Source organism: Macrosteles quadrilineatus, unplaced genomic scaffold, assembly GCF_028750875.1.
Source record: "Macrosteles quadrilineatus isolate MER2022 unplaced genomic scaffold, UCM_ALF_1.0 Scaffold_3__2_contigs__length_128488019, whole genome shotgun sequence".
NCBI lineage: Eukaryota > Metazoa > Arthropoda > Insecta > Hemiptera > Cicadellidae > Macrosteles > Macrosteles quadrilineatus.
The window spans coordinates 125,238,624-125,265,484 of record NW_026542596.1 but is presented as its reverse complement, the minus strand read 5'-3'; the positions used below and the strand labels follow the sequence as shown (position 1 = coordinate 125,265,484).

General features: G+C 34.9%; 1 protein-coding gene and 1 non-coding gene across 3 annotated transcripts; both read left to right on the top strand.

Annotated features, from left to right (window-relative positions):
- LOC128991196 (U4 spliceosomal RNA) lies at positions 1–141 on the top strand. Its single transcript, XR_008490618.1, has one exon. It is a non-coding gene; the product is annotated as a U4 spliceosomal RNA (small nuclear RNA).
- A 1,221-nt stretch (positions 142–1,362) lies between these two features.
- LOC128990042 (mediator of RNA polymerase II transcription subunit 30-like) lies at positions 1,363–26,861 on the top strand. 2 transcript variants are annotated; one of them, XM_054412268.1, is made up of 8 exons: positions 1,363–1,507; positions 2,687–2,822; positions 4,424–4,605; positions 9,954–10,166; positions 10,610–10,774; positions 11,901–12,002; positions 25,943–26,060; positions 26,717–26,861. In XM_054412268.1, the coding sequence occupies exons 2-7, from the start codon at positions 2,696–2,698 to the stop codon at positions 26,039–26,041; spliced, it is 888 nt and encodes a 295-aa protein (XP_054268243.1). In that variant the 5' UTR covers positions 1,363–1,507; positions 2,687–2,695; the 3' UTR covers positions 26,042–26,060; positions 26,717–26,861. The 2 variants fall into 2 exon arrangements, with proteins under 2 accessions (XP_054268243.1, XP_054268242.1); XM_054412267.1 differs by having other exon boundaries at positions 4,415–4,605.

Below are 26,861 nucleotides of genomic sequence, written 5' to 3'. Positions count from 1 at the left end.
AACTTTGCGCAGTGGCAATATCGTAACCAATGAAGTTCAACTGAGGTGCGATTATTGCTAATTGAAAACTTTTACCAATACCCCGCCATGGGGGCGTGAAATACCGCCCGCATCGGCAATTTTTGGCAGCCCTTACGGGGGCTCATAAAATACTAAAACTCTAGAACTTAATTTAGTACTAGAGCACTACCGTGGTAGGTACACCACAGTACAATTCTACATAATTCAGGTAGAGAGTTGGTGAAGTGAAGAGTGCGAATACCATACTCAAATTCTAAACTCGTCAGTTATATAGCATTGATTAAATAAAACTATAGTGTTATGTCATTGATTTTACATTTAGTCAATGGTTATAGGTTCGTTTCGTTCGTATAAAAACTCAAATATATTAGAATAGAAGGAAAGTAAAATAACATAATATTAAAAGAAAAATCCGCGGGTGATGAACCGACACCTGAACAGATAAACTTAGTGTAACCACAACCTTTTGGCTGTGGTGTAACTCCTGACACACGATGCAAATCCTTCCTTCTATCTCAGTGCAAATGTTTACATTTTCAAATTAACTTATTATTTTATGTTTGTGTTAAAACAAATTCGTGTATGTGTGCAATACAGTAGTTACAATGTTTCCAAAAGATGGCAGCGAAACTCATGTATTCCCATTTCCCTTCCTTTGTAATTTGTAAATAATAAAATACAGTATGCACGTCATGAACACCATTATTATTGTAGGTACTATTAAGGTTTATGTTACCTGGCTTCTGTCTCCAAACCACGGTAGTTTAAGAAACTACAGCTATTTCATGCCTTATATTGGCACACCCTCAGGTTTGGTGAACCCCACATTTTCTATAAAATATCCCTCGGCGTTGCTATAGTTTCTTAAAACCACCGTGGATTGGAGACAGAAGCCAGATAACAAGCTAATTTTAACGACCCAGTGGCAAACCATTATAAAATTATTATTGTGTAACTACTATGGCCGGCCTATACAATTGTATTTTTGTAACTAGAAAATGCGTTTGTAACTAGAAGCGTGGTATAGTTAACCCTTAAAAAAATTATCTTCTTTGTATTTTTGTAATGTGATCTCTTCATTCTGTAGATATTCATTAATATTACTTACTACCTATACCCATGGCCACCTTTGCTATGCCCTTAAAAAATAACACATTTACTACATTACTATTTATATACTTTACGTGTAGAATAATTTTACACACAACTTGCACTTATAGTGTTTATGGTGTTGGTGTTGCGGTTACTTTTGTTTTTTTCTTTTCCAGTTGGCCATACTGATTGTTCTGTTTTTGTTATGGTTTAGAAATTTTTCTTGGCCTTAGCGAAGCGACTGACTCCCGCATAACCTATCAACCTCTCCACAATCAACTACAATATTTTATTCTTATCTTAATAGTAATTACTTAATATAATTTTAAGAAACTGTCTAAACTTTAATAAATAGGCCCATTTTATTTGTTTGAATTTAACAGGATACTTGCAGGTATGTCGAGGTTCTATATTAGATTGAATTAGGCCTACTTATTTAGGATAAGATTCTTCAACCAGGTAGCCTAATTGTGTTGATTTGGTTTGGAACTATTTGATATTTTTAAAGTTTAAGTTAACAGTTATTCATAAAACTGCTAGCCCCAAGGAATTTAAAAAATATAATTTATTAATAGGTTCAGACTAAAAGTGTCTAGGCCTAGGCCTAATTCGATAGTTTCAATCAATACTAGCATAGCCCAGTTAAGAAACACTACCCCATGGGGGGTTAATATATATTTTCACCCTATTTTCGGGGTGAGAAAGGTACACTTCCATTTCTGTTGGCACAAACAACCAAATGAGTAATATTGATTTATTTGATTGTTTAATTTGATAGGCTAAGTTATATCGTTTGGTATAGTGTTAGTTTAACCTTACCTTAACCCTTTCAGACCCAGCACACTCATTTGCGTGGGCAAATTTTGAAGTCCTGACAACCTAACCAGTTCACGATTGTGTAGGTTAGATGTTTATTTGTTTTTTTGAAGTTTCTGGATCTTTCTGTTGCTCAGACCTGTATGCATCGATTGTGTAGGTTATGGAGATCAGCTGGGAATTTTTGTTTTGCAGTCTGCTTTCATGTCTTATGGTAACACTGTTGCAATGTCACGGTAAGATAGGAGAAAGAAGGTAAGAGGAGGAGAAAGGAGGTTAAGGTTAATGACTGTTTTATTTATGTTTATAAACGTATAACTTATAATGCTACCTTAATTATTGCTAAAACTGAAATGGTTAATATGGTATTATGAAGGTTTCGTCTTTAAAACAAAACCAATCAATAATTTTAGTATTTGAAATCTTGGTTAAAAACCAACATTTAGGCTATTCAAAATTTGCTCAGGACTTAAAGCGATCGAGATGACTAAGATTCCCGGGTCTGAAAGGGTTAACCAAACGATATACCGAATAATTGATATTACGATCAATATTTTCATTCGGTTGTTTGTGCCAACAGATAGCCTTAAGTATGGAAGTGTACCCGTGAGAAATTCAATGGAGCAAACGCCGTCCCTTGATTTTTATTAACGTGTAACTTAGCCTACAACTTAGTTTGGACCATTTCCTTTTAGATCAGCACAATCAAGTTAGACCAAAAACTTTAATTGACTAAATTAATATTATTTCTCTTTAGGGGAAGAGAATGGCTGGTCCTCCGCACGGGTTCCCAACAAGTTTCACCAACGCACAGCAAGCTGCTATGAGAAATCAGTTTGTAGCTGGTCCCGGTGGACAGATCCCTGGGCTGATGGCACCCAACCAACAACCAGGTGAGGGTCAGACTTGTCACGTTAAAAAATTATGCAATAGGCCTACCTAACTTAAATGTTTCTGTTAAGGAAATTGTTTAATGTTTAAAGATTGAGGTGCAGCCTATAGTCTTTAAACCTTTCACCACAGATTTTAACAGTTCACTCAACTTAAGTTTATATAAGTTAGGCCTAAGTTGAAAATCATTGTCTAACTTAAAACAGTAGTGACCAACTTTGGCGGAAATGAAGGGAAAACAATTTGTATGTATGTTAGTGAGCTTGTAATATTTTGTTCAAATCATGGATACTTAAAAAGTAGCCTACGGTAGCAAAATAAAGAATCACCACTATTTGTTTCAGGTTTTCTTGTCCAAAACAATAATTCACATTACCGTACGAACTATGCGCTCACAACATGTTTTGTTGCGTGTTCATGAGCTTAGAATTCCCTTTTCTATGAACCGAACCTATTTCTACAGGCCTAGGCCTACTTAATAACATAAAGTAACTAACTGGGAATTAGCTAAAGAATATCGCATTCTCAGGCGTGTGGAACCGTGCAGCCCTAAACAAATTCAGCCTGAACCCTTTAGACACGTAATTTAATGTAAGCTAACTGTGTCCAACAAGCTGAGCCGCCGTCTATAAGTAGAACAATTTAGTTATGCCTCTTGGGAGAAGTCAGTGTGGAATAATTCCACTAGGTAAGACAAGGCGCTGCACTGTGTGCCTGAGTCTGTGATTGGCCTAAACCAAGTATTTTAGGGGCAAACATTAGATTTGGAGCTTTCCGTGACTTTTCGGTCACCTTCGTTCTTTAAAATCGCAACCATATATGTTTGCCTTTGTATTGGGGTGCCAACCCGCCGATTTATTCTGATCATATCCAGTATCTCAAAACTTTTCAGGTGACATCCAAAAGTACTAGGTACAAAAGTACACCGCTGGAGGTACTAGGTTTTTTTATTCTCTGCCTAAAGATATAATGGAAATTAATAATTATTAAAACATTTACATTAAAAAGAAATTGAAAATATTTATAATAAGCAAATGTTACTACTCATTAAGTGAGCATTTTGATAGGCTAATATAGAATTAATTGTATTTATTGATACCATTCTGAATTTATATTTGTATAGTGTAAATCTTGAATAACTTAAAGTGTTTCTGAATCTACGGAAAACAACTTATTTTAACATGCCTTTCACATTTATTGGATTTGAACTCACATCTCTAGCTTCCTTACTCTTTAGATTTCAGCTATCAAAATAAAACCAAATACTCTTCCGACCTAATAATATTGTCCACCACACACACTATATATAGGGAAGTGCCACCACTCTTGTCTTTGGCGATCAGCATGTGGATTTGTTATATCAGGGGTATTCCCTAATAGGCGTATTGCTTTAAATTATATACATGTACCTCCTTACAGTCCTATTTAAATAAGCATCCTTAACACATTTTTGGCGCGTTTAGCGATTTTTAGTGTGAAATAAGTTAGGTGTTTGCCCTAAAAAAAACAGAGGAAAAAGTGTAAAAAAAGTGATAGGCCTAATGATTTGTTTGGAGACCCTAAAGTAAACAAATGTCCAGAGATCGTTGATCAGTTGTTTCAGGCATGGTCAACCCTCAGGCATACGGAGTTGGTATGCAAGGAGGTGTTGGTGTTGGGATGCAACCCCAGAATCCTCAGCAAGTTGCTCAACAGTTGCTGCAGCAACAACAAATGCAGATGCAGCAACAGCAACAACAACAACAGCAGCAACAACAACAAGCACCTCAACAGCAGGCACAGCAGGTATGCTAAGTTGTGTCAAAACTAAAAAACTTGTCTCGTAGTATCCTCCAGGAAGTGGTCAGTTTCTAAATTTGTAGGCCTATGCTATTTGTAATGTAGGTGAATACCAAGTTTATGCTAATGGAGTAAACTGGTGAGAGCGTGGGATTTTGGTTAACTTATAAAATTCTTTTAGCCGACTACCTCGCATTATAATTTATCTAGTAGGCTACCTAGGCTATATGCTTCTAGTCTATATCTATCTTCGATACATCTATCTATACTATTATAAAATTGAGGTGGTGTCTGTCTGTCCTCCTGCCACGACTAAAATACTAAACCAATCCGATACAGCCCAAATTACAAAGACTGTCCACATACCTAGGAATGTCATAAGACTATTCACTTCCCTGAGTTCCTCTCGGGCTACGGGCTTAGATGTCCAAAGTTTTGAGGCTGAGGTTTTAAACAGTAGGCCTAAATATTACCGTAATTGGTCTCCATGGTAGCATGAGAAAATTCACAATCTTTGTTTACCTTTGCGTTGGCATTTCAATGTAAACAGTCAGAACTACTAAAATGCTTATTTCACAATTTCTGACAGCTGATCCAAACATATTAAATAAAATATTTTACACAACTATGTGGTAGGTTTATTTATGTAAACAAATAAAAAACAAATGTAAAATATTGGTTATGGGAAAAAAGAAAGATTCTATAACCATAAGTTATGAAAATTATGTTATTGATATATTTTATTTAATGTAAACAGTAGGACAATTACAGTGTGGGTCATACTTTTTGTAAAAATTTGGTGGCTCTTTGTTTATAAATTCGATCTACTTAACAAGTGTTTGGATTAGGCGGTATGGTACATCTTCCCGGTGTGAAGCACGTGTACAGCAGCTAGTGGTATGTGTTTAGGTCCTGTTTGTGGAACATATTCCGCAAAAGAAGGAATAGCTTAACCCTCCGAGTGTCCATAGTTTTGGCCTTAATGTCTGCCTATTTTTTGCGCATTTGCAAGGTTTTATTAAAACGGATTTGAGAAGCTTAAAAACAATGTTAATTATACTGTTCTATATACCATTTTGTTTGGAAAATCATGGGCTTCAATATTATACATAAAACATAAGGAACATTTGTTTCAAAAAAATTTTTTAGGTAAAAAAAAATATTTTGGAAAATTTTCAAAAAAAAAAATAAATTCACGCTCAATGAAATTGTATAAATTATAGGCCTATAAATATTTGAAAATAGCCACTTTGTTCTAAATTTTATGAGGATTCCAAAAAAATAATAACATAAGGAAGTAGATTTGCAAATAAATAAGTTATGGGCAAAAAACAGATTTCGGTACATAGCGTTTAGCTAAGAATGCATAGCCTAACAACAACAAACGACTCTCAGTTAATTATATAGACAAATTATTAATTATAAACGACTCTCAGGTATTTTATATGGCTAGGAATCTGGCTGATAATTTACATCAATATTACTACCTACTTCTTCAGGATCATAGACCAGCCCTTCAAAATCACTTAAATCTTCTTATAATGCACCACGTATATCACTACTTTTGATTTTTAACACTAAAACAATGATAAACGTTGTGCGGTTCGAAAGGACCAAAAATCCGCAGCTCGAAAGGACCAAAATCCGCGGCTCGATAGGACCAAAAATGTGCGGTGTTATTATAATAAAGAGTAAAAAGTCGAGGGTTTTACTATAAAAGAGGTTTAATTTATGAGAGAAATAATGAGTACATGTTGTTATGAGAGGTGATTCGAGACGAATGAAAGCAACAATGAAAATTGACATATGGTAATGTGATGGGAATTACAGATGGACTGTTAAAAACAAAGACATATAAAATTAATACAAAAACAAAGGCAACTTGACGGAACATACCGCCCCCTTTGAACCAACAAGGTTCAACAAAATAGAAATAGAAAAAATATAAAATTTTTATGAGAGTTGACCAGAGTGGGTTGAAAAATTATTTAAAGAATGCAGCTTAATGGTAGGAAGACACTTTGAATGGTGGTCTTGAATGAGGATCCAGCTGGAATGTAGTTAGGAGGAGCTGGGTGTGTTTTAGCAAACAGGGTCTACATTGAGGTTTTCTTTCTTGAGGTTCCACTTGAAACAACGCTGATGAGGGGTCTTAAAATATTCCTTTCTCCAATGGCAGCATAGGCTTTGGGTGATGTCTTGAGGCAAATTATGAGTAAGAGGTGAGATCTTTGTTGGGTTAGGAACAGTTGTCAGAGAAGAGTTAATAAGAAAATGGCCAGGAGTTACAGCTGTCAGTTTCGAAGGGTTTGAGCTTACTATTGCTTCTTTTTGTTCTTGGTCGGAGTGATTTCTGTTATCAGCCATAGGCTTACTAGGCTTCAAAAAATGTAGGAGTGTGTGATGAAGTTTCAAACAGGTCTTACAAGTATTAGTAGACTTGCAGCGTTTAGCAAAGTGATTACCAAGGCAATTTGTGCAGCGTTTTAAGTCGCGTACAACTTTAAGCCTTCTTGAGGGGTTTTACTAATAAAGACAGGGCAACTGTATATTTTGTGATTTTTACGGCAGCAAAAACATTTCAAATAATTTGAAGTGCATATCAAAGCCATAGGAGGATGTTGAAACTGAAATGATTCATCAATTTGATGTGGAACTTGATTAGGGTTGGAAAGTTTTAGAGGAGCTACTTGTGTAGCGTGACAGAGAGAGGCATCTTCACTGTTGTTACAAAAGTCTTTAAGAAATTTGATTAATTCACTTGCTTGAGGAAAATCAGAAGAATTTAGGCGTTTTGATTCGAAAACTTGACAGAGGTTGGAGTTCATTTTTCGTAAGATCAACATACTTAGTAGGTAGTTGTCTTCCATGACATTATCAAGAACACTAAGAGCTTGTTCATTTTCATTGAACTCATTTAAAAATGATCTGAGGTTTTTGATAGGTTTGTCAGTAATATTGGGCAAATCGATAATTTTACTGAGGTGGACAGAGATTAGCCTACGTTTCGAGTGGTATCTTTCCCGTAAAGCATTATAGGCTACTGTATAGTTGCCAGACGAGATCGGTAGGGATTTGATTAGGTGTAAGGCTTCGCCTTCAAGTGAACTTATCAAGTACTGGTGTTTTTCAACAAGGGATAAGCTACTGTTGTTGTGGATAGTAGTATCAAAAAGGTTAATGTAGGATATCCATGTTTTAGTGTCACCATTGAAGGACTTCAGTTCTAGCATAGATAAAACATACTCCCTTAGTAGATTTCTCATCCTTATGGAACAGCTGAAGACAATTTTATTGTTAGTTCTGTACGGTTTTCTGTAGAGGTCGTGTTTTTTTTACAATTTGTTTCCCGTTATTACAGCCATTTAAAACCTCGTTTAACCAAATAATACGATCTAATCATAAACAATAACCTGTCCCCTAGTTATATAACCAAACAGTAAAGCACAAATCAAGAAATTAACCCTAAAATAATAGAAACAAAGTTTCGTCGACACTAGCGCCCATGTGTCACGTAAATGAACTAGACACGAAAAACGTGCTTCAAAATTTACAATGGGATGAGAAGTCTACTTGTGTTGGTTAGTCTATGGTTCTAGCTTGGGCAATTTTACAACGCTATGAGTAGGCCTAGAGGTTGGGTTTGATGCTACAGAGTTATTTGACAAGTGTTCATCATTAAAGTCCTGAATTAAAAGAGAAATTTCAGTTTGAATGTTAATTGAGAGTTCTGATATGTCGTTCTGGAGCTTTGAAATAGCTTCTTCATTGTCAGAAAAAACGTTAGTATTGTCATCAACATCAAGAAGCTTATCAAGGTTAGCTTCAAAATTGGCAGAAATTGTTTTAGCTTCTTGCAAATAAAGGTTAAGTTTAGTGGTTTGAGCTTCTGTTACTTCTGATGGACACGAATTGGATATACTCACTGATCAAATTTATTTTATTTAATTGCAATTTGCATCTATTAGAAAATGTTGAAAATCTCATTTTGAAAGTTAGGCCTAGGCCGTTCAATGAGTTTAGTAGCAGAGATATTATAATTGGATGGAGTAATTAGAGGATGAGGACGAAGACTGAGGAATAAAATTAGGGTTTCTTTATTATTTTCATGTTGATAATGCTTTATTATTTTGATAACTTACGATGAGATGCGGTGCGTTGTCTTCGAAGTACAAACATAACCTTACTTTTGAGTTTCTTGACGTTTAACGTTGGTTGCGATGCGATGTAGACGAAATGAAGTCGAGTCGAGATGAATGCGGAGCGGAACTAGCAGAACGATGACGATGTTGAACACTTGGAATGAGAGGAGTGTGGACTGTATCGTGACGTAGATGAAAAGTTAAAAATGGCGATGCGGTATTGTCCTTGGCGGCTTCATGTTGGATGAAATACGTTCAACCGAGACATTGAAAATAAACTTGAGTGAGAAAAGTCGCACTAATGTTCGTAGATATAATCCGCGGCTCGATAGGACCAAAAATGTGCGGCTCGAAAGGACCAAAAATCAGCGGCTCGATAGGACCAAAAATGTGCGGTGTTATTATAATAAAGAGTAAAAGGTCGAGGGTTTTACTATAAAAGAGGTTTAATTTATGAGAGAAATAATGAGTACATGTTGTTATGAGAGGTGATTCGAGACGAATGAAAGCAACAATGAAAATTGACATATGGTAATGTGATGGGAATTACAGATGGACTGTTAAAAACAAAGACATATAAAATTAATACAAAAACAAAGGCAACTTGACGGAACAAACGTAATAAAACACATCAGTCATCGGTGCGAGGTTAACCAAGCTGTTTACAAATACGCACGTCAGCTGTCTGCTACAATTAAGATCGGCTCGAGAGAAAAAAGCGCTTAGAGACAGACCTCGGGAGAAAGCTTAGAATCTGCCAAATAAAACGATACCTAACTCGATCCAGTTCAATCCGATTTTGTCAGTCATAGAGCCTTCGCCGTAAACAGTGTTTGTGAGTCGAAATTTCGACACATAACATTCTGAGGGTTAAGACACAGTTTGTGTCTTGCTTTATATTGAGGGTGCTCTCGATCAAAAAGTTCCCCTCTCATTCGAGATTGACTTTGTTTTCCAAGTTTTGCTCCAAACAACCGAACATGGCATATACAGACAGCCAAAAGGAAATGGTAATTGGCTAGGACACGAGTTCACACTAAAAACCATTAGGCCTATACCAGCCATATCTCCACGAGCACAAAATTACAAAGTAGACTACACGTGTTAAAAGCAGTCCAAGGTTGAAAACACATGAACAAAATTGTAAACCATAAACAATAATGAGTGTTAAATAAAAGTTACCTACTTACGAACTCAATGCAATGTTTACAGGTAGGAGGAGTGGTAGGTAACGCCCCTGGAGTAGTCCCTGGTTCCGTACCTCCGGGTGGAATTGCTCAACCTCCTGGAGCGGCTCCAACTCCTCAACCTCCTCAGCCTCCCAAGGAGTTCAACACTGTGTCTCTCTGCAAGTTTGGCCAAGAAAATGTTCAAGAGATCATCCTCAGGACAAACGAGATCTTCGGAGCTCTTAAGACAATCCATGTGAGCTAAGCTAATAAAATAATTAGACTGTAAATGTAAAATCAAGCCCGCTACCTGGAGTAGATACCGAATTAGCCATTGCATTTTTGCCCAAGGTTCTCTTTTGTACCGTGAATTTCATACACAAAATAATATCCTGTTGTCATTTGTTTGGCATAACAGCTGGCGTAAAGGCCATTTTTAAAGAAAAAAAAAAATGGCTTTTTTATGCAAAATATACATTGATAGCATTAGCATTTAGACAAAGCATCTAAATAAATAGCTTATTCCCTATAGGGGAAATTCGCTAAAATAGAAATAAAATTAAAAAAAAAATTTCGCTAAAATTGGTTGTAGGCCTACACTATAGTTAAATTAAACTACAAAACCATAACATTTTTGCAAAAAATCTTTTATTCCTATCGTAAAATCACCCTCTTATGAAATGTAATTTTTGTGTGCAGCCACCCAATGGCACGGCGCAAGGAGTTCAGGCGAGTAACGACAAAAAGGCAAAGGTCGCTGATCAGCTGAGGAACATTCGGATGTTGTTCAAGCGGCTCCGGATCATCTATGAGAAGTGCAACGACAGCTGCCAGCTGCAAGGAATGGAATACATGCACATTGAGGTGATCACTGTTTTTCCAAGGGATTAAGCAATATACATTAGGCATTTTTTTGTGTAGGCCTACATTTTTTTTATTCTAGTAAAATGGATCCTAAGGCCATCGATAATGTAGGCCTACCTGTACTTTGTCAGACGAGTTGAGAACTGCTTATCTTGCCTGTTGTATTGGTGTAGGTCTCAGTGTAATCCATACAAAAAATTAAGTCGGTTTGTGGGGAAGTTTTTCTGGGTCCCCCTCCAATATTTTGCTTTGAATGTATGTTATTCAGTTACTGATTGATGGATAAATAATTTTGTTTTGTATTTTTTACTTCTTTTATGTTCATTGTCTACTTTTTACATTTTACTTATATTAATCAGTAATTTTTATTAAAATACACCATAAAAGTAAAAAGGCAAGGTTACAAAAAACCATCCATTTTGATCATGAATAAAATGCAGAGGACTGATCACCTTTATCTCAGAAATTGAAAGAACAGACAAATTGGACCACAGCTTAAGTTCCTAGTCCTAGAGGAATCTTTTCTACACTAAGGAAGATTTTGTTAAATTAAGTGAAACACTGAACCATATTCGAAGACTAAATTGGCTGACTAATTTTGCTAAATAAATTAACACTAAATTAACATGCGGTCTAAAAAAAATTATCATCAACCTACAGATGAAAGACAGTAGTTGTTGTGGTTACAACACACCGTTGAGAATGTTTAAGCCACAAATGGACATTGTAAATTTGAAAACAATTCCAATACTGTACTAGCACTGAAAATGTTTTTTTTTTATCTTATTTATTATGCTTGTAAATATGAAACACCAGTAATTAGTACTACATTATTTTATATTAGTAGGCCTATAGTTTTTATTTTAGACATTTACCAACCTTTATCCAGCCTTAATATGTCGTAAATAATATGTAACCTAGGCCTATATAGGCTGGCAAAATCAGGGACACGTTAGAAGCTAACCGAGTTTTATGTAACACCCCGCTTAAAATAATGTTTTAAATACCTATAACAAATTCTAGTGATGTGTACCGGTATAGGTTTGGGAAATCTATGATATCCATTGGACTACATAAATGGACCATTCTATTTGTTTTTAATGAGCCATTATATTTGATGTTCCAGAGTTTGATTCCATTGAAAGAGGAATGGGACATGAAGTCAGATGAGCGCAAAATGTCTGAACAGTATCGGGTCAGTTGTGATGACAGCAAAGAAATAATGGAGGTAAGGACACTTTTTGTCAGTGAAACATTCTGTAAATATTTGTAACGGTAGCAGAGCATATTTTTAGGGATTTCCACTGGGCGACAGTGGCGCCGGGGTTACCGGGTTTGCTTAAATTAAAGTGAAAAACACACATTTCTACGTATCTTGTAATTAATTTTTTGATTATATTTGCTTGTAAATCCTCCATATCATCTCACTTAATTACGAACTCTAGAAATATTTACACAACGTTATTTTATAAACACTTTTAAAATCCCAATACATTTAAAATGTGAATAATTAAAAAAATAATGCCGGCACCATCCATAGCCACTGGGAGACAAAATCTCAGCACTGGGCGACATGTTATTTTATGCTCTGAACGGTAGGTAACCCCCAGGCAAATGGAAGTTTACTCACTACTTGGTTGGCGTAGCTCAGGAATATAACTCAGTACTCGCTTACAAACCCAACTTTATTATTAGCATACAAAGAACACAGAGATAAAGATAAGTAACCTACAAAAAAGTAAAATACCCCCGCCACAGCAAACCTGCAGACTAAGCGAATTTGGATATTTATAGGGATGCACTGCGGATGCGATGCTCACTGGTGTGGATTAACGTCCGCACTAGTGAGTACTACGACTATCCGCAGTACTATCCTGATAATTAGACCAATTCGTAAATTACAAGGAAAAATGTGGTTCGGATTCCACTATAAACTGTAGGTCCCTTAGTTGCCATTAGCTGTATGGGCTATTAATTAACAGCTGTGTCTAAGGAACATGTCGGCCTTAGTCACTAACAAGACTACAAGATCGCGCCACTCATCCTACACTCATCCTTCACTCATATTTGGGTTAAATATAACATAGTGGCGTCCCCATCTTAAATAATTGATATAATTGATTGATTTCCATTTGCCTGATTGGATTTACACTAAAATGTCTCCTTAAAAATATCACATTTATTCCCTATTTAAATAGAATCAGTTTAACACATACTTAGGTTTGCTGCAACAGGGAGGGTAAAAGTGTTTTTTTATGTAAAATGTTAATAGTTAGTAAGAAATAAAAACATTTTCCAAATTTGGGCAAAATATGTTAATAAACAAGCAAACTACAACAATTTTCTTATTCTACATAAGAATAACATGGGAATTTTAAATTTACAATTTTTTGGAATTTTCTCCGTAACCATTAGGCGCATTATAACGCTTCAATTTACTAAATTATTTGTTTTTTTTTAAGCTCTACAAAATTGTTTGGAAAGAAATTGCAAAATTTTATGTTTTTTTGGTCAAAAATGGGAAAAACCCATTTTTACCCCATAAAAGCCCCCTCAAACCCCCGTTCCCATGGTCCGATCATGCTGGTTCGCGAACTCGTTCGAATAAACGTAGGTTTACATGTTTGTACGAAATTTCATCAAAATCGGATCATTTTTGCTTGAGTTATTGCGCTAACGGACACACACATATCTATACTTATAAAAGGCAAAGCCCTCACTGACACACTCACTCACTCACTCATCACTAATTCTCCCACTTCCCATATACCTAGGAGACTGAAATTCGGTACACCGATTCTTTGGGCATTAAATAAGATAACCAAGTAGTTTTTATTCTGATCGGGCATTCGGGCTCCGCCCCAGTGGCTCTGGAGTTTCCCATGTTAACCTTATGATTTGTCATATTTAAAAGGAATTAATGAATCTTAACAGCTGTTTCAATTAAACAAGTTGGTTCTGTCCTATGATGTTCAATAGCATTAAATTTACAAGGATTACCAACAGGGTACCTCACTATTTTTTTTGTTTTTTTTTTAATTTATGACAACAGCTAATTTGCAACCAAAAGGTGAGTGAGCGTAGCGAACGGACTTCAACCAGGACGTGATTGAGCCATGCGACCGAGCTCATCTTGAAAATTAAGAAGTTAAACGGGACAAAGCCCGCGGGTACAGCTAGTATATATATATATATATATATATACACGGCCGCGCCCGGGAAGCCAGTCACATAAAATATACACTGGAAGTCAGTCAGTTGCACCCCCCAATATATTTCAAGACCATGATATATATATAATATATGTTGGTAAATATCTTAAGCCTAGACATATCTAAACGTATATATCTCTTTTTTTCTTAAAAATACTAAAATATAATTACGTAAAAAATGCTATGCTAATGCAGTCACCTCCGCATTTGCATGGGAAAGCCAGTCACGTAAAATTTGTGCTGCTAAGCCAGTCACTATATATTTTACCGCATACCACTGGAATCCAGTCACTGAAAATCCACCCGGGTATCCCGTCACTTCAGTCACTTTCACCCCTGCCCTTCTACTTTGTGATATTTATTTGTTCTACAAGCTTGAAAATCCGCACCTCAAACAAATGGATTATGCTTCAGGCATTGAGCACTCTCATAACCCATCTTTCGCACTTCATTTTAATTAGTTGTCTTCCAGATTACTTAACAATTACTATTCTACAGATTAAATACCTAAATGTCAATGTAATCTTTGGTCGTCTTAATAGTCGTCCTGGCAACTGTGGATACAAATATGTACCGTACTAATTCGCAAGCGTAAGGTGGGAAGTTATTGCTTTATAGTCGCACAATTAGGCCTATTGTTAAGTCCTTGGAGGCAAGCGGCCATCTTGGACCATTTCAAAAAGCTGCAAAATTTATCGTCCAAAAATATTTTTCAAACACCAAAGTGTTTATAATTTAAATAGCTAGTATACTGTGGTATTAGAAATGTTCTTTGTAGTTTTGAATTATTCTCCAAGGGAGTCCATAAAATAAGTTAACGGCCACGGTCATCTTGGAAAAAGGCCAACTAATACGAAAACTATATCCTGTGTTGCGCGGGCCGTAGCACACAAATAGTTTTCCCGCCTCAAACAATCAAAGGCGTGTGGAACAAGGCAAAATTCTTGTCTCTTTTGTGGCGAGAGGTAGGGGCGAGCCTAACGGGTTCCATTGATGGGCTACCCGGCTACCGACCGACCTGGGGTAGCGACTAGCGAGCCAGTGGATGGTTAAAGGTTCTGCCGGTTATTTCCATCTTATTGCTGGTTCTCGAGCTTTTTGAGCTCGTTGTACAGTGAAATATTACTTCCCTATTTTATATAGCCACAATCAAAGCGATTTTTACAAGAAAGAATGAAGATATAGACTCAGTGATGTGTGGTTACTTAATTAAGTCATGTTCCTTGATTGTTTACCCTTTTGTAAGAGCCAATAATCAATCAACATATATTTCTTTATTTTTCGATTTATTATCTATATCAATTCAAGAGGTAGCCCTGTACCTGGTTAACAAATATACCGATTACATTTAACGTGTTTTCTTTGAGTTACGCCCCATGGGATTCCAAAGTTTCACAATGTTTACATTTTTGAAGAATGTAGATAACAGAATGTTTAACGAAGTCAGCTTTAAATGCTGTCAATAAAGTTCTTTGATTTTGCGGTCCAAAAGGTAGAAACGTTTCGATTTGTAAAACTTTTAACTTTTGCTACGAGCCTGTTAATTGGAGATTCTGACATTCTTAATTTAAGGAAGTAAACGTATTAACATGACGTGTTTGGGGTGGGATTTGAAATATGTGACGTGTATCAAACTTTTTCTCTTCAAAATCCTCTCCGATGTAAAACACAGGTACGGCAGCTAGGTTTATTAGAATTCAAAAGTTTTTTAATTGTCCTCCAATGTTTAGAAATTATTTTTCGATCAAGTTGTTTAATGAATAAATAATTGTTTTGCCAAATTATGTTTCGAAAACAGGAACTAAAAATAGATCAGGAAATAGATATTTTAGTTCAGAAAACAAAGCCAATCAAATAGGCCTACGTACTTTTTAAATAAAAACACTGGTCAGATGGTTTTCAACTTTGCTGTTAATTTACTTCAATAAATTTCTAATAAAAATCGCCACAGGTACTAATCTATATAAATAGAATTAGAGTTTTGTCTGTACATTGCTCAGAATCATCAACTTTTAGATTATTTTTACGTTTTAAACATTCAAGAATCCGAAAAAAGTTTCATCTCAATTCCGTTATTATCTCAATCATCAATTATTATCTCAATTCCGTTGTTGTCTATCTTCCGTCTGTCACGGTCCAAAGGCCATTTTACGCGGCCTTCTCCTGAAAACGAGAGTACCTATCAAGATCCTCGAATCATTTTAATGTATTCACTGGATTGGCGAAAGTGTCTTTAGCTATTAAAATATGGCCTCGCTACTTTGTAAAAAAAACTTACGGACGTTTAAAACCCAATTTTGTGCGATTTTTGTCAAGTTTTCTCACAATGTTTATCACATAATCATCATATGAAATAGCGAAAAGCTGTTCGGATCAAGATTATTTTTCTCTAGCTGTCACTGATATGTTTACATTGAATATTGTTTACAAATACCGCAATCATTTCAGATCAAGTTTCAAAAGCAAATCCAAACCAAGTTGGATTAAAACCGTCTTTCCTTACATAACGGATTTAATTAATCGCAAGTGCAATAATGTGTAGGGTAACCGTAAATGAAAATAGAGCTTCTTTGTGTATAGAATTTCTATCGAGTTTTGGGTTTATAACCGGGGAAAAGACTTTGACTCAGTGTTCTATATGCCTGGGAAACTTACATTTTTTACATAAGCGTTACCAATAGCTTACATATAAGGTTTCAACTCGTTGACGGCACTTCAATGGTGGTTGTGTAAAGTGTTTAGAGACAACTGCAGTGGGTGATTGTAACAGAGGTTTACGGATTATGCTCAAATCGTATTTCTAATGTGTCTTCTCAACGCTATGTGCTGCTCGCTGGACCATACGTCCAACAGACCAATTATCAATCTCTTGGGTTCGTAGGCTTAAACAATTATTCATAAGTTGGTAGCGCATATAACTCAGTGTTCCGTACGGACAGGCCAAGAGCACCTTTGATAGTGAAATTTCCAACCTGAATTTTTAATGGCGAGGTTGAGGTATAGTATTTTAACCATATATCGTTTGGTTAGTTAGGTAAGGTTAACCTAACCTAACTAACCAAACGATATATGGAATTAAACAATCGAATAATCAATATTACTAATTTAGTTGTTTGTGCCAACAGATATGGAAGTGTACCCCTCATAGATCTATTACGCATTTTTTTTTTTACTTGAAACTGTCAGATACTGTATTTGTTTGTATATAATAGTTTGGCTAGCATATCTGAAAATATGCAAACCAATAGTTTTTCTTTATTTAGGAAGGTTTCAACTGACCACTAGAGGATCCCCGTGCGTAGAACGGGCACACAGCTAGTAATTAATATTTAATTAATACATCTTATCTTACTAATATTATAAATGTGAAAGTTTGTGTGTTTGTTTGTTTGTTTGAAGTTCAATCACGCATTAACTACTGGCACAGAAGATATACTATTTTTAATGTATAAATAATTTGTCATATTGTGCGAATCTTGGTGATTTGAATTTGGTCATTTGCTTTTTTCTGCTGTTTAGGTGCAGTGGTAGAACATTATTATGGATATGGTAGATGTTTTATACTATATTATACCGTAAATTAAAGAAACGACACGACGAGTGTCGTTGTCAATAATGTCGTCTGATTCTGACTGATGTCAGATGTTACACTGAATCGGTCACAGGGATAATAATTAGTTGTAACCTACCACTAGCTTACCTAACTAAGTTTGAGTGTTGCTATTTGCAGTGTGGGATGATTGCACTGGACAGTTTAGCTATCTATTTCAGAAAAATAAAGTTTAAAATAATCAAATTCTAGGATCTGTTCTTAAGTTGTGGCCGTTTTGAGATGGATGCTTTCAGAGTTCAGTTTAGCCTAGCCAGAACAACTGGATTAGTAGCTTGACTTAGTGGTTCATCCATGTTTAGTTTATAAACACTAATCAATGCCTAATCTAGATTATAGGTGCCTTATTCTACTCTGTTTTAAAACTAATATACATAGGCATAAGCTTTAATTTTTGTATTAAATACTGGGTGCATCATTAAGGTAACTCCGTTAGGTTGCTTTTTATAAATAAATAATTTCATAAATCACTGATACCCTATATCATCTAAGTGTGCTCAGTACATAATGACACTCTCTCAAAAAAGTACTAATCCTAACCCAAAAAATATAGATAGGTAGCTTTAGGCCTACGGAGGATGAGTGTTTATATTTATATCACTTATATTTATATGTCTGTGGTTAGGTTTTGGTTATGTTTGCCTTAAGATGGCTATAAGCTTAGGAATAGATATCAAATAAATTCCCAATTAACTTATAGTGCAGCCTAGCCCTAATTTGTCAGTGTCAATGAAATAGTGCAATATCAAGGACAACCAAACTTGGATATACAACCATGTTTATACTTAAGGTTCCTTTTTGGTACTCACCAACAAGGATCAACCGTAATTATTTTCAGTCAGAAAGTGTCCTGAGTTTCCAGAAAATTGTAACTTATTAAATTTAAAAAATTGAGGGTAAATTAAACGTTTCGGTTCTGGTTTTGGAGCGAGTCCAAGTTCTTGCAGTGACTAATACTTCAAAGGAAGGAAGGTGGAAAGATTTTCATACTACTAATAGCCTTCTTTGAATTCAGCGTGAAAAATACTGGGTAATTTCTATAGTTTCGGTGATTTAGGGGAACCAAACAAATTTTTAAAAACTCTTCTATCTCATCATTTCAGTAAACTATGATATTATTATTTGAATAGAAGTTAAATGTAAAGAAAAAAAATACCGCAAATTATTATTTTTGGGATAGATGGATTACTATTCTAACTTCTATTCTTCCTTTTCTACGGGGTGCAATGTATATAGCATCATTACATTGACCAAGGAATACTCTCAAAGTGTAAAGTTTCCCGAACAAAGCTCGGACCCCAGCTACTTGTCAAACAACGCAATAATGTACGTTATTTCATAAAATTTGCACCTGAGAAATGTACAAATGGAAAATGCATTTCTCGTAAGTGTAAGCAAATCTTAAAATGATAGGATTTGTAATGATACGATCTTAAAACGAGCAATTCAGTATTCTTATTCAAAACACCTAACACCAGCCACTGGATCAAAATATGCCCGCACGGCGCAATCCGGCACAGTGGGAAGCCCCTCTCGTACAATTTCAATTACGTACATAAGCCAACAATAAAAAAAATATGATTTAGAACATTTCACTTTTTGTATACAGAATCCACTGTTTTTAAACTAACCTGACCAAAAAATAAAATAAAGTAGTAGCCGACAAAAAAAGTTCCGTGGACATTTGCTATGTCACGTTTCATAAAACATTAAAAATAATCGACTTTATTTGAATATTTAAAATGAAAAGTACCGGGGGACCGAGCCGTGGCTCAGTATGTATATTTCGATTGTAATAGCAATATAAAGGAAACTCGTGTTTTCTTTATAACTAATTTAGGCTTTTATTGTTTAAGTTTCAGTGGAATTTTAATTTACTATGATGTAACTTTAAATGGACAATGCAACACATTAATTTATTTTAATCTTACACATTTCTGTTATTGTAAATAAATCATAGAAATTTAAAAAAAATAAAAGTAGTATTTTTTTAAATACGTTCCTAATGAATGAATTAATATGCGATCACAGGTTAATACAGTAGCAATCAACTACACAGCATTAAAACAGCACAGTGTATGTAAGGGGTGTAATTTATTTCTTGGTACTAAATTAAGTCATTCTTCAAGTATAAGTAAAACTTCAGCATGGGCATACTCTCTAACGTACTATCATATGATGGATTAGCTGAAGGCAGATAAGTCCGATTCAAGCTTATATTGCTTACTATAAAGATTGTTGTAATACAATTAACTTTAACTAGTGGTCGTCCAGTGGTCGAAAACTCGACCAAAAATATGTAATGTACAGGTTTCAAATGATTTAGGCCTAAAACTTTTTTCCCCGTGTGAGTAACTAAGGACTTCTGGATAATTTAAATATGATATTTATATGTTTCTTTCTCAGGAACAATGCCGTTCCGGGACACTATATAAATGGACGTTAACGTGATTATAAATTTGCATTTTACATAGTCAAAATACAATAGGTATTGCGCAACCGTGATATGTTAAGTCATTAACCTTGGTTCACTAGTAAAAACTACACCGTATGCTTACTCAAACAAAACAAAACTTGCTTACTGTACAGCAATAAATCACGTAAGAACAAAACAAAAGAAAATGTAGACTAGAAGACTACTGATACCGTAGTCATCTTAGGCTACTACTACATGATGTTTCAGAACAGAAGTATGGGGATAAAAATATTAAATAACTCATAAAACACCATAAAATCATAGTACTGTACTTAAGTCTTCCTAGTAATAATAACAATGATAAAAATAAGATAAAGATAACGATGATGTAAAACACATCTTATTATTTCTCTTTGTTCTATTCTTTCTTTGGTTTCTCTCCATCCACAAGTTGTCATGGTTACTAATCACCCAACGACCCAACCACAAAATATTGTAGTGTTGTGACAGCAGACAGAAGCAGACGATTGTCAGAATGTCAGTGTCAGTGCAAGATTGTCAGTCTGTAGGTGCGAGCGTATAGGTTGACCTTGACGATACTGATCGATATTTCTCCGTTTTGCTTCCATCTTATTTTTGTTAAATGAACTGTAATATTTCAATAATTGGGAACCTACTGCACATACAAATTACCGTAAATAGTTAAATATATCGTTCATATCGAAATATTAGACTGAAAAACACAGTTAATAAAACATTTTCTTGGGATTTGTGAGGTTATATAATATATAGGCATCATGATGATGCGACTCCAGTTAAGCGAGGTTCTACTGTATTTGCAAGTTAAAGTTACAAATAGAAAACCCATTATGGTTTGTATTCAATGACCGATGTATTATACAAAATAAATTATAACTTATTTTGATATTAATCAGCAGCATTTATTACAGCTTGCAGCACTTATTGGTATATATAAATATCCCAGTTACTATTAGTAAAAAAAAAAAAAAATAAAACACAAAATTGTGTGGCCATTCAATTTTTATAAACACAGTGTTAAACATTTGACTCTGCAGAATACCGGATGGTAAAGAGTGTTTGGTTTCAAGAAAATAAAATAAAAAATAGCTTAACCTGCTTTACTATTTATTTTGAAAAATAATAGATAGGAAACCATAAGGATAGGTATGGGATTGAACTGAAATAATTGCAGGAAAACTTAAATCGTAAAGTCCACAATCTGTACATTGTTAGAGAGCGAGAGAGAGAGAGAGAGAGAGAGAGAGAGAGAGAGAGAGAGAGAGAGAGGGAGAGAGAGAGAGAGAGAGAGAGACTGAGAGAGATTTGATAAGGAATCTGAAAAGTAAACAAATAATCGTTTCTGGCGTTCGTTATATTGTACCCCCCTCCCCCCCCCCGTATTTGCACTCGTGACCACTTTTTGTTGCTTCCTTATCATTCATCCGTCCCAAAATATAATACCTGTAATAGTTTGTTTGTAAAATTGAAATTATTATAAAAATATTTTATCTTTCGAGTGTAGTTTCATGGTTATTCTTATCAGATAGATTAATATCGTTGTCATATGTAATAGTTACTCCTTCGCGTTACGCAATTGCGTAAAAAACAGTTCCAGTATCTCGGACAAGATTCACGTATATTTCTCGAGATAAAGAAAATCCGTATAGTTCCCGGTCCGTGGAAACACTGTAAATACTAGGATAAAAAATATTGTATAAAGGAGAAGTTGACTAAAACTTCAACTGAAGGTAAAAAAATCAAAATAACTTAAAATATGAGATGATGAACGGGTAGGATCAAGATTCAACCAATTATAATTAATTAATATTCGACTATCCTTATTAGAGGTGTATCATATTTATTTAGAGTATGAACATGTTTAAACATTAACACGTAGTTAATCACTATCCCAACACAAATAGTAACAAGGAGTAAACAAAGGTTACAGACCGCTGGGTTTTACCGCTACAAAGTAGGGTAGGGTGCCGTACTGGCTACACTACTCCACGATAGAACACACGATGAGACAGTCTCCGCATTGGTATTGCAGTTACGCTTATCGACACAGGCAGCAGCACCGGTTTGCTGTTTTCATACGTATAAAGTGCACGGGAAGCCATACCTGACTGGCTTATGGGAGAGCTGACTGGCTTTCGGGCAGGTGACTGCCACACCGAGTAAATTACCAGCGCACTGACTGCCAAACCGGGTGGGCACAAAAGTATATATATATATATATGTATATGAATTTGAACGTATGGTGTTTTTGGTCTCTAGGGACCTCAAAACGAAAAAAAAAAATCGGTCCCGGGTCCAGGTCTTACCATGAGTACTACGGTACTACGGTACTACGGTAATAGCTTATTCCCTATATGGGAAATTCGCTAATAGACTGGAAAAATACGTATCAAACAGAAACCCCAATCCCCCAGCAGGAGCCTGTCCTCCAATACACCACACTAACTAACCACAGAAAACTGACCCCCTGAACAAGTGCACTGGCCGACTTAAAACAACAGCCTTCTGTAGGTCAGCACAAGTTATTGTTTAACTAATCTTCCAGACATAATTGCCAAACACTGCCTCCTCACAATAATATCTAACCCGTATGAACTATTAAAAATTAAACTGTATATACTATTAATGTTCAGTGTAATACCATAAAAGCTTATTCATTCTATCATGTTGCTAGTAGGCCTTTATTTATCAATGTTCTAATGACAGTCAAGTATGTAGTTTTTCAAGTATACCGTTGACTTTTTGAAGCTCAAGGAATCGCTAAACACATTTGTTAAATATGGTTATACAGGCTTCTCATAATCTTATAATTATGTTTTGTAGGTTTAGGATAAACTATATTTAATTGCAAGAGGCATTAATATTCATCAGTTCAAGTCAGTTATTTGTTCAATGGGTTAATTAAATGTAGTTTGTTTTTTGTAACATCAATAACATCAGTAAATGTTAACCCATTGGCGCCGACTTACAAGCGTTACTCGTACGGTCGCTGCAGGCTCGGAGGCCGACTTACGAGAGCCGCTCGTGTCACCGCTAGGCAGCGCCATTTTTTATTTAGTTATTATTATTTTTCGCCCTTTTTGTTTCTTCTTACTATTATAATGTTTATAAATATCTTGCTTCTTGATTTGCGTATTTACTCATTTATTTTAGCGAATAACAAACAATTTTGTGTTGCCATGGAAACCACATATCACCAAAAATCAGCTGCGGTAAGGTAAACAAACAATTTTTTTTTAAATGTTATTACTTATAAAAGTACACAACTTTTGATTTTTCTACGTAGGGAATCGATCGACCTTTATAATAGTAGTGTTATTTGGTGTCTGGATTTTGGTGTCTGGTGGTTGTTAATCTTGGAATTTGTATATCAAGTTTACTTTCAAAATATTGTTTTTAAAATTTTTATTTTTATAATCTTTATATATATATTTTTTTTTTAGTTTAGAACTTTGACTATCCAATTAACACTTTTCTGTAGACAATTTTACTGTGAACAAAATGGTGAAAGAATTAATTATTTATTACGTAAGGTTTTCTTTCTATAGCAGTTAGAGTAAAAGTCTACAAATTCAGTAAAATTAATTGCCGCCAGAGGGTGCTGCAGGTAGCGGATTAATTCCTTCCCCAATGGGTTAAACAATCCAAGATAAAAAGATTAGAATCATTTAATATGACTTGATGTAACCAAATATAAAATCTGTGTTACTAATGCAAGACAATGGCTTTCCTTAGTTCTGTGTCATCTAGGACTATATTAGTGATGTGTCAAAACCGAATCTCAAATCTCAAAACCATCAAAACTTGGGAAAAGTTTCTGTTACGAGATTCGATCACCAAGTTTCGAGATTCAAAAGTTTCAAAATTAAAGATTTTGGCAGTTTTATTTTTGAAACTGCTGACATTTTTTGTGCCATTGTTATTGTTTTTAACACTGTTTCCAAACAAGCTGGTAGCAACAGAGCAAACATCACCATTAACAGTAATGAAACAAGTAAATTTTATTCTGAACTTCAAAAGGTATCTTAAAATCTATAACTGGTACAATTCAGTTTCACATCTATATTTACTTATTTAATACGCAAGCAGATTTTTTGTGACAATTACTCCTCCGAAACTACAGAACCAAATGACATGTTTTTGGTGTCATTGGAAAGAGCGTAACGTGAAGTTGTGCAGGAAACTTTTTTTATAGGGAAATAATTAGAGAGTGAGGCCATGGGGCCCTTTAAAGTTTTGTATTTCTCCATAAGATTAACATGGGAAACAAACATTGTTATGAAACTCCAGCTGTTGTCAGAAATGCTGTTCTGCTATTTAATTTAATTTGTTTACAAGGAGAATTGTTTCTTGGTGCCATGTGGTCAATGAGTTATACTTTTGCATATATTTTAAATTATATACACTATATAAAATGATGGTACTGTAATACATTGAGAGATATTCATTTAAATAATCAATAGGTACGATTGAGCCTTTGCCTATATGTTTCCTGGTGTTGTAACTGTACCTTATAGTATATTAAAGTTAAACCAAAAATGATTCTTTTCTGCATCCTCACCCCGTAGCGAAGCACGGGCAGAGCAACTAGTCAATATTTATTTACTAAACACAAAGACATTTTGACCATTAAATGTTCTAATTAATCTAATATTCATGTTTATGTTGGTGTTAGAAGTTTAATTTTCTTTTGTTTATAAAAAACTAGCTGTACCCGCGGGCTTTGCCCCGCTTAACTTCATAAGTATTCGCATGGCTCAATCACGTCCTGGTTGAAGTTCGTTTGCTACGCTCACTCACCTTCAGGTTGGAAATCGTTTGCTGCACTCACTTGTTTTCAGGTTAGCTCGTTCGCTACGCTTACTCGCCTCCAGGTTGATGTTCGTTCGCTACGCTCACTCACCTTTTGGTTGCAAATTAGCTGTTGTCATACATTTAAAAAAGTCATCCCTTTTATTGTTTATAATACAGTACTTTTATAAAGGTTTTTATGTTTTATTGGAGAATTTAAACGTTGTTAAGTGCACAGGTGTGCTGCGATTGGGGTTTAATACATTTGGATTTATTCAAAAGTAAAATAGTTTTCTGTGCTGCAATCTGTAGAAACACTGTGGCACTATTTCAAATCATGACTAATGCTAATACAGAATGTTGTATTTATTCAAACGTACAAAACAGTTGGTGAAAGTAAACATCTGCTTTTAAATTATATTTATTTGTAAACATTCTAGATCAAAAAGTCTGACATTGGCCCACTTAAAACCCTCTGGGGCAGAGCCCTTTTGACGGATCTGCACCAAACTTCACTCGAACCATCCTTGAAAGATGCTTAATAATGCCTGAAAGTTTCATTACAATCTGTCGAGTGGTTTCGGAGTCCATAACGTATATACACATATATATACATACATAGTTCCTCTTTTATAGATATAGATTATGTTGTATTGGGTTTTAAGATTATCAGTCACATTCACATACTGTATATATGTTATGGCACAGTCAGGAGGAGTCAATCTCTTTCAGTTTTGATTGCATACTTAACATTTTATGATTATGTGTATTTTTTGTAACCTTGACCTTTGTAACCAGCTAAGTAAAAAAGTTTCGTGTTTAGGTTTTGAGATTCGAGATTCAGGATTCGATGTTTTAAAGTTTCGGTTTCGGTTTTGAGATTCAAAATTTCTGGTTTTGGCCATCACTAGACTATAGGATTCTAATAAATAATAGCTCAACACAAACTTAAAATTTCAGGCTTCCGTCACAGTAGTGGAAATACTAATTTCGTATTGATTAAGCGATGACCATTATCAGTCCTTTACCATTAGATAAGTAACAATTTAAAAGGGTTTTTCAGCAAGTAATCCTTGAATAACACCTTATTTAATTTTCAGCAAGTAGTGCAGAAGAATAGGCATCTGAAGGAAATAATAGATCACCTCAGGAGGATCATATTTGAAATAAATACAATGTTGACAATGAGGAGGTCATGAACCAGTCAGCACTGCTGTGGTGAGTGTGTTACAAATATACATTAGATTTTGCCATGGTCAATCTTAACAAAATAATTTGAAGCAAGATAGAGATTCCGGCTTAAATCTGTGAGGTCTGTAGCAACTTTGGCTTAAACCCTCCAACTGCCAACCAACTGCATTTTCCTTACAAAAATCATGTGGGTTTGGACCACTTTCCCTAAAAGCATTTTATGAATAACTCTCTTCTCTAAAAATTTCCACCGGCGTTTGCAAGAACCAAACTCTATACTACAATAACGCTTCAAAATACAAAATGATTTTTTGTTTCAAATCTCTACAACAAAGTTTTAATAGAAATTGGCAGTTTTATGTTTAAAGGAAATGAAATTTAGTTACGTATTTCCCATGAATAAAATTAAAAATTATTTTTTACTGAACTTTATGACAAACTATATCCATGTTTCACCCATGGGTGAAATGTTTTTTTGTAAATGGGTTTATTCTTTGATGTGTTGCTACCCCATGTTACAATCAGGCAACGTTAAGCCCAAGGTGTTGAAATTTTTTTATGTTTTGTAAAGTGTTTTTACTCAATGATGTATTTAAAACTCAAAACTAATTGTTGGGTAAATAATTTAAATAATGACATTTCTGAATACCATAATTTAAATAAAATATTCAAGCATGTTGCAGATGTTCTTTCATTCCTCGACTGGAACTTTCAGTGATGTAAACATCCTCTGAGATCCAAGTCCATTGTCCAGTGAAGCTGTGTTTTCTCCTATGTGATTTGTACATTTTGTATAGTTCTTGTAATATTTGTGTAATAAAATGTATT